Source organism: Lolium rigidum, chromosome 7 (genome assembly GCF_022539505.1).
Source record: "Lolium rigidum isolate FL_2022 chromosome 7, APGP_CSIRO_Lrig_0.1, whole genome shotgun sequence".
Taxonomy (NCBI): domain Eukaryota; kingdom Viridiplantae; phylum Streptophyta; class Magnoliopsida; order Poales; family Poaceae; genus Lolium; species Lolium rigidum.
The window spans coordinates 103,139,806-103,149,254 of NC_061514.1; the positions used below are offsets into that span (position 1 = coordinate 103,139,806).

Consider the following 9,449-nt stretch of genomic DNA (forward strand, 5'->3'; position numbering starts at 1 on the left):
TTGATCTCTGGTGGTTGTGTAGAGGCAGGTTCCCTTTCACCCACCTGCAGCAGAACAGAATGTCTTGGCATTGCAGGAACCAGATCCTCTTTCAAATCACTAGGATAGCTCCAACCACTTTAGTCCAACTTTCAGCTGTAAAAATTGTTAAACAAGGCAGGTGTCACAGGGAGGCAGTGGGATTGATGCCCCAAATACTGATTAAGCAAGCGTGTTAGTGGGCTTTCAGGAGGAATAAGAGTGCGGCGGATCATTAGCTTCACCCATTATGCTTTAGCTCCACACAAAGAAGATGGAATCAAAATGGGGACCTTGGAGCCTTTGCCGTAGAAAATCATCGGCGTCACCGTCCTTAAACATTTTAGAAGCCTCAGCATGCGCTTTTAGTGCTGGATTTTCTACTTGAACCACTTAAACAAACAGTGTTGCAAACTTAAGGTTTCTTGGGGTGCATTGGTCCCATCTGTTCTATCGATATCAAATCGAATGAAAGGCCGAGGCTCCTGTGGGAGAACATGCGATGTTTGGAGATTGGGTTGCCACTGCGCATAAGAAAATGGGGAAACGGCAGCAGGATGAGGGTGTCATCCATACAATGCTGCAGAACTTTCCTAACATCATTGCCATGCGTGCAATACTGGAATGTTGGAGCAAAGACGTACACTTCATGGGTCATAGATCGTACAGCCGCAGTGTAGTATCCCGTAGCGCAAATCATGAGAATCTAGTAGGTGTTCAGTGAACTAGGGCTCAGCCTCGTGCTGTAGCAAACTGTAGGCAAGAGTGCAGAATGGAAGTGCTGAGTTGTTCATGATATGAAGATAAGATGGCGAGCTGAGACCATGCATATGCTGTTCTGAACATTAAATAAGTTCAGAAAGAAGAAAGTCTTAGCTAATCTTTACATGAAGGGAGGAAAACATACACTGGGTAGACATGCCTTGATTTCTTCAGCTATGAAGTATCTCTGCAATATGGTATATTCCCTTTCTGTTACAGCTTTGAGTTTTAAAGCAATGGAGTGCTGCAAAAGCTTAGTTGATTCTATGCAGGTTCAACTCGAAAAAATCACCACATCCAGCAGAAGGTGCTGCTACTAGCTCCAATCACTTGCCTGTAGCTGTAGTGCCATGGCCCTTCCCACTCTGGAACACTGAGCTTTGGATAGAGCAGCAAAGAATTTTCATTAATTGGTGAATCATTGGGATTCAGTCTCTCAAAAGATTGCAGCATGGTTTGCAGTAGGAATAGTGTTTGCAGGTTATCCAAAACCTGCTGCCATCGGTGAGGAATAGTTGAGCAACTCCAAAACATTGCTTCTTCCAGACTATACTCCAGTGAGGGAAAGCAGTTACTCATTGCTGGTTGGTGTGATAATCAAAATCCAAAGCAAATTCGGTGGCCTTAAGCATATCTTTGGTGCATGCATCAGGGTTAATCTTTTTCACTTATTGCAGCGTGACTAAAGCCGAAAGAGCATTCCAGCTGAAGCCTCTTATACACTTGTTTATTCTAGTACCATGTGTAGGCCTTCTAATCCTGTCTGCCGATCATTCACCTTTTGACAAACTTGAGGAGGGGTTTTATATCTCACTGCAAGGGCCCTTTTTATCATGGGATACGAGTTCGATCGCTGAACTTTACAGCTCTTTTCGAATGTAAAGCTGGCACTGTGGATCCTTGAAGGCTCTCGCTAAAAATTCTCAAGGGGGAGCTGAAATGATGTTGAGTTGTCGGCATGGAGCTCCTGTCATGGCTTTTTAGTAGCTCCGCAGAAAGAGAGAATGGGATGGGAAGTCTGCGCTATGGATTGCTAGATAACTTTGAAGCCATGTGCTGCTTTAGATTTTCAGAATATCTTCGGGTATATTTTGATGGCTGAATCTTCGGCATTTAACAAATATGGTGAGCACTAGATAGCTGATTAAAATATGTGCAAATTAAGCAATTTTCTCAGTTAAACACTGAATTATTCATTTTGTCAGGCCAATTATTGAATCTTTTTAGGTGCAGGTAACTTGCCCAGTGGCTAGTGCTCCTACCTTTGGTTACTAGCACGGCCTTGATGCCCAGCTCTCTGTAGACATTGTGGTTGAACACTGTGGTATTGTTGTCCCAGATGTTGCTATGCAGATGACATGATGACATTAGAGAGTGACAGTTATAGTAACCAGCCCATCAAAATCAATCTCACAAGAATTAAGCCAAAGGCCAACTTCAGTGTGAAGAACCTGATCTGCCAGAAACAGCATAACCTCAAATGACAAATCGGGTCCATTAAAACTTTCACAAGGGAGGAATTACATGATTTGACTATTCCATAAGATTGTAACTGCATAAAAGAAATCAAGACCCCCTCAATATTACTAAATATTGTACATAACCAAGGACTTCTTCAGGAACTTGTTTGTGCGATACAGCAGGCTACCATTTTGAAACTAAACTATCTCTCCATCAACAATGAAGTGCCTCATCAGAACAATTTCCTTTACAAGATTCCTGTAAGTGAATGGCCGGACGGCAGCCCTGAGGAAGGATCCAGAAGGCGCCCCGCGCTTCACTATTTCCTTGGCAGTTCTGCCCCTTGCACTATCCTGCTGGACAAGCTGCGGCTCATCCTCCTCATCCTGCTCCTGCTCCCTAAGCATTGTGTTCGAAGTGCTCCTTTCCGATTCCTTCTTTTTCTGTTGTTGTTGTATTTCTCGCTTATTATACTCACGTGATTTCTCGATCCTAGTCTTGATCAGGTTCTCCATTTTATCAGAACTTTTCATAGCCTCCTTCCACTGCTCATCCCAGTACTCCTCAGTCTCCTCATTACTTTCTATTACTTCATCGGCTTCAACCTCGTCAGTGACATCAACCACTTCCTCATCCTCGTAATCTTCGTCTTCGTAGTCGTCACTATCATCAATCACATCACCGCCATCATCATCCTCAGCCCAATCAATGACCTCAGTTTCAGCCTCATCATCGCTCTCATCGGGCGCGTCACACCCAAGCTCCATCTCCTCAAGCTTCACTTTCCACTCCTTGGTGTACGGATGCAGGAGCTCCATCGGATGGTTCGTGAGCAGGAACTCGAGACAGCGCGACTTATCGGCCTCGCTCAGCTTCGAGTACGCGTTCACGACATCATCGACATAAGATTTGGGGCTCGCCTTGACAATCCTGCAGAGACCGCCAAAGTAGGTGGTTTGAACGACCCTGCCATCCTGCTCAAGGTCGAACAGGAACTGGTTCTCCGTGGACGGGTCAAGCAAGGGGCGGAGCCGGGCGAAGAAGTCCTCCTGCGGCTCGAACCGCGACTGGTACAGCGGCCGCTTGACGTAGATGATGTCGGGGCGAGTCCAGGCCGCGCAGCGCGTTATGAGCTGGCGCGTCGAGTTGCCGAACCTGCCCATGAGGCTCCACTTGTCCAGGCGGTGGTTTTTGGGGGCCTGGACGGCGATCTCGGCCGAGAGCGTCCACTGCTCCCAGGGCAGCTCGTCGGGGCGCCACCTGGGGTGGCGCACGAAGATCCAGTAGTAGCGGAAGGGGGTGGTGGTGTCGCTGTCGCTGAGCTCGTTGAGGCGGTTGGAGAAGTTGTTGGACATTTCGAACTGGTGGTTGCGGTCCCAGTCGTCGTGGTCGGCGACCTCGGCCATGAGCGAGACGCGGTCGTCGGAGAAGCGGCCGCGGATGGGCGGGCCGACGACGATGCCGCGCCAGGAGTAGGGCCCGTAGGCGCCGAAGCGGTACCAGTCGTGCGGGTGGCGGAGGCGCGGGTCGTCGGGCCCGTCCATGAAGCGCACGGAGCGGTCGTAGCCGAGCCCGATCATCTCGAGCTCCTCGTCGGTGAAGGCGTCCGCCTGGCCCGCGGCGGCCTGGCGCTTGCGGCGGTAGAAGGCGTTCTCGGAGAGGCGGCGGCTGCGGCGCTTGGCCCGGGACTTGGCCTCGCGGCGCACGTTGCCGTCGCCCTCGATGCGGCCGCCCGCGGGCTTCTTCTTGCTGCGGCCGGCGCGGGCCACGGTGGAGGGGGCCTCCGGAAGGGCCGGGCGCGCGGGTGGGGTCGGGGAGGAGGGGAAGGGAGATGGGGAGGGGGAGGGGGCGGTGGAGGAGGCATGGGCGGCGGAGATGGAGCGCGTGGAGCAGGCGAGAGGTGGGGAATCTGGGCGGAAGGGGGAGGAGGTGGCGAGGAGGAGGCGGTGGCCGGAGGAGTGGCGGCTGCGGTGGAGGAGGGGGCGAGGGGATTGCGGGGGTTTGGGGTAGGGGAGCGTGGCCACGCCGGTCGGCATGGCTGGATGGCCGGGGCTTTGGGTTTTGCAACTGTTCCGGATTGGAGATTCTGCTGCCCTCTTCTTCACTGTCCTAGTGTGGATTAGAAAGTTGGGCCCCCAGCACGATTCAGCTTCTACCACTTATCCGTAGTTGGGCCGGGCCAGGGATTTAAGAACAGGCCCATAATTAATAAAGTTCCCCCAAAAAAATTATAGGGTTTCCCCCAAAAAAAAGATCATATGACCTCTTTACAAATAATTGTAAAGAAATATTTCATTTAAGTCTAAAATCATGAAAATTTACCACTAGAGTGACAACTACGATATGCACATAATCCTTCAAAGGTAAGCATGTGTTTTTCTTGTGGCTCGGCAAAGAACACCTATCATGTATTCATGTTTTCAATTCCTGCATTTTTTCTATTCCGTATTTTTAAAATCTTGCAAATCAAAGAGGCCAAGCGGTAGAACCACTTCTGCTGATGTCATCCTACAAAAGTAACATGCATGTCATTGCAAGATCTTGAACCAAATTCTTATACATGCTAATTGTGGCACACTGATTTAAATTTGAATGTAACAGAGAGGGAATGATCATGATATTCATACCTAATTCATGAATTGGAGCTTATGCTTTCACATAAAATGGAGATATAAGGCTTTTTTCCTATGTGTGCAGTTTGATTCACAAGATTAGATTCATTTGAAAAAAAATCTTAAATACGCATGTGTCGTTTATTTTGGAGGAAAGTTTCCATCCTCTCAAGCACCTTGCTAGATTCATTTGCTTTTCCTCCATTGTGTGAAACACTCTTGATGTCGATTCTCATATTTTTCAACCCTATAGCCCTAGAAGTTTCAGTATACAATCCTATGATTTTCTATTTTTGTGTTTGTGGAGTTGCAAACCGGAGAGGCCCTTATTAGTTTCCAAAGTTTGTAATCCAAATTGATAGGAGTGCACAGTTTGGCTGCATATGCTAGGATACTATTGATGGATCATAACAACTCAGCGTGTTGCAATCGTAGACATGTTATAGAGTGGTGAAGATACAGGCTCAATTTAACTGGCCGTTACTCAAAACATTTTATAGCTTTGGATCAAGATCATATGGTTGTGATTGTATGCCAACCCCAAACCTGACCATATAATATTGTTTTCGCATCCATCTTCTCTTTTGTATCATGCTGGCCGTGGCACCGCCAGCGTAGTCCATGTCAGGTGTTTCCTCTAAACCTCCACTTGATCCTAACTGTAACCCATCAGCTTGCCTCCATATAAAACTAGCTCCGACTCAAAGCTTGTATCACATCTAATGGGTGTTGCCACTTCGTGCCATAGGCTGCGTAGTTAGGGCTCGCAAAACCAAAGAAGATAAGAGGGGAGATTGAGGTTCCTTCAAACAAAGGATCATTTTTGGTCAGATTAAAATTTAAAAAACAACCACAAGCTAGCAATTAAATCCTAAAATAAACTACCCCTCCAAAGATGGTTCATGCTAGATTAGATCACTATGGAAGGTGTCGCATTGAATGGATCGTATCAAACAAGAGGGGGGTGAATGGCGCTACGGCAAGTTTTAGTCTTTTTCAATTTTTAGGCAACGGAAGGTAAAGGTGTGAACTTTAGCAATAGGGGTGATCCGACAATGAATATCGGACAAGTGCAACAAGTAAAGGAATCAACAAGATAATGAGAGTAAGGAGCGAGACAACCGGGGGCGCGAGGCGAGTCGAGGTTTGTTTCCCGCAGTTCCTTCCACTAAAGGAAGTACGTCTGCATTGAGGAGGTGCTAGTCTCACACAAGAGACTAGACGACCACACCACGAAGGAAGGCCTCACCTTCTTCCTCGAGAGAGCTCCACGAAGGTGCTCTCACTCTTCCACTAAGGCACCGGTCGAGGCGGTGATTCCTTCACAAGGTTGGGGCGAGCTCCACACACAAGGATGCTCCCAACACCCTATGGAGCTAGTACATCACCAAGCTAGACTCCACAGCTGCACATCTCCAATGCTCCACCATAGGAACCCATCTCCAATGCTCCACCAAATGAACTCTTCCAATGCTCCACCAAGAAGCTCCTCCAAGGCTCCACCAAGAAGCTCCTCCAAGGCTCCACCAAGAAGCTCCTCCAAGGCTCCACCAAAGGAACTCTTCTCCAATGCCCCACTAAGGAACCCTACCACCAAGATCCACTAAGGAATAGCTAGTATTGGTGAAATCTCTCTTGGTAGAACTATAGATCGGGGTCTCCTCCACCCTTCCTCAAAGTTTGGGCAAGATTGGTTGGATGGGGAGGGAGATCCTCAAGAATTAAGCTCAGCAACAATGGAGGAGAGAGAGAGGGAAGAGATAAAACGAGTTGGGGAAGAAGGGGCCCTTAAATAGGCTCCTCCAAATCCAACCATTATGTCCAGATTTGGCCTAAGCGGTACTACCGCTTCTGGGAAGCGGTACTACCGCTCTGAGTTCGAAATCCTCCCAGATCTGGTCAAAGGACGCAGAGCGGTACTACCGCACGAGGTACCGCTTGAGGTACCGCAATAGGGTCCAGACTCACAGGATCCAAAGCTGTACCAGAGCAGTAACAGGGCGGTACGACCGTAACTCGGTTACGGTACCTAAGCGGTACCGTGAGCAGTACTACCGCTCGTGAGCGGTACTACCGCCCGTGTACCGCAGGGGTACCGCAGCGTGTTCCGGGAGACGAAATCGCGTGCAGACTCGGAGCGGTACCGAGGGCGGTACCTATAGGGGTAGCGGTACTACCGCTACGAGTGCACCGGTAGTACCGGCCCGGCTAAATCTGGTTTTCTTCCCTTTTTCTGTCCAACCATGTTACCTCACCAAACACACACAAAACCAGAAAACCTATCAACTACGCTTCAGTCTTCCGATCTTGACGCGTCCGGCGAGGTCACCGTGCTCTTGCAAATCTAACAATGATACTCAAGGCACACGGTGAGATATCTCAAGTGTTGTCATCAAACACACAAAACATGGGGTTTAAAGTTTGCTCTTACAATCTCCCCCTTTTTGGTGTTTGATGACAACACAAGAGTTGGCAATAACATATGATATTATGATGAGATACTTTAGATTTGCAAAAACTAGACGGAGCTCTGATGGCGTGTATTTCACACGTTCGTTGGGCAACCCCAAGAGGAAGGTATGATGCGCACAGCAGCAAGTTTTCCCTCAGAAAGAAACCAAGGTTTATCGAACCAGGAGGAGCCAAGAAGCACGTTGAAGGTTGATGGCGGTGGGATGTAGTGCGGCGCAACACCGGAGATTCCGGCGCCAACGTGGAACCTGCACAACACAACCAAAGTACTTTGCCCCAACGAAACAGTGAGGTTGTCAATCTCACCGGCTTGCTGTAACAAAGGATTAACCGTATTGTGTGGAAGATGAATCCCCTCTCCGGCAGGGTGCCGGAGGAGATCTCCAGAATCCCCCAAGATGGGATCGGCGGCGGCGGCGTCTCAGTAAGGTTTTCCGTATCGTGGTTTTTCGCCTCAGGGGTTTCGCGACGGAGGCTTTGAGTAGGCGGAAGGGCGGAGTCGGGGGCCGGACGAGGGGCCACACCATAGGCGGCGCGGGCCCCCCTAGGCCGCGCCGCCTTGTGGTGTCGCCACCTCGTGGCCCCACTTCGTATGTTCTTCGGTCTTCCGGAAGCTCCGTGGAAAAATAGGCCCCCGGGTCTTCGTTTCGTCCAATTCCGAGAATATTTCGTTACTAGGATTTCTGAAACCAAAAACAGCAGAAAACGAGAACCGGCACTTCGGCATCTTGTTAATAGGTTAGTTCCGGAAAATGCACGAATATGATATAAAGTGTGCATAAAACATGTAGGTATCATCAATAATATGGCATAGAACATAAGAAATTATCGATACGTCGGAGACGTATCAAGCATCCCCAAGCTTAGTTCTGCTCGTCCCGAGCAGGTAAAACGATAACAAAGATAATTTCTGAAGTGATATGCCATCATAACCTTGATCACACTATTTGTAAACATATGTAGTGAATGCAGCGATCAAAACAATGGTAATGACATGAGTAAACAAGTGAATCATAAAGCAAAGACTTTTCATGAATAGTACTTCAAGACAAGTATTAATAAGTCTTGCATAAGAGTTAACTCATAAAGCAATAAATCAAAGTAAAGGTATTGAAGCAACACAAAGGAAGATTAAGTTTCAGCGGTTGCTTTCAACTTGTAACATGTATATCTCCTGGATAATTGTCAACATAGAGTAATATAACAAGTACAATATGCAAGTATGTAGGAATCAATGCACAGTTCACACAAGTGTTTGCTTCTTGAGGTGGAGAGAGATAGGTGAACTGACTCAACATAAAAGTAAAAGAGAGTGGTCCTTCAAAGAGGAAAGCATCGATTGCTATATTTGTGCTAGAGCTTTTATTTTGAAAACATGAAACAATTTTGTCAACGGTAGTAATAAATCATATGAGTTATGTACATTATATCTTACAAGTTGCAAGTCTCATGCATAGTATACTAATAGTGCCCGCACCTTGTCCTAATTAACTTGGACTACCGGATCTTTGCAATGCACATGTTTTGACCAAGTGTCACAATGGGGTACCTCCATGCCGCCCGTACAAAGGTCTAAGGAGAAAGCTCGCATTTTGGATTTCTCGCTTTTGATTATTCTCAACTTAGACATCCATACCGGGACAACATGGACAACAGATAATGGACTCCTCTTTAATGCATAAGCATGTGGCAACAATTATTATTCTCATATGAGATTGAGGATATATGTCCAAACCGAAACTTCCACCATGAATCATGGCTTTAGTTAGCGGCCCAAAGTTCTTCTCTAACAATATGCATGCTCCAACCATGAAGGTGGTAGATCTCTCTTGCTTCGGACAAGACGGACATGCATAGCAACTCACATGATATCCAACAAAGAATAGTTGATGGCGTCCCCGAAACATGGTTATCGCACAACAAGCAACTTAATAAGAGATAAAGTGCATAAGTACATATTCAATACCACAATAGTTTTTAAGCTATTTGTCCCATGAGCTATATATTGCAAAGGTGAATGATGGAATTTTAAAGGTAGCACTCAAGCAATTTACTTTGGAATGGCGGGTAAATACCATGTAGTAGGTAGGTATGGTGGACACAAATGGCATAGTGGTTGGCTCA

At 47.4% G+C, this 9,449-nt stretch overlaps 1 protein-coding gene across 1 annotated transcript; it reads right to left on the reverse strand.

The window, feature by feature from the left end:
- Positions 1-2,423: 2,423 nt before the first annotated feature.
- On the reverse strand, positions 2,424-5,429 carry LOC124671777. The gene is given in 3 exon segments (XM_047208108.1): positions 2,424-4,283; positions 4,285-4,350; positions 5,400-5,429. Coding segments are annotated over 3 exon segments (1,941 nt in total). The 3' UTR covers positions 2,424-2,438.
- Between the last annotated feature and the right edge of the window lie 4,020 nt (positions 5,430-9,449).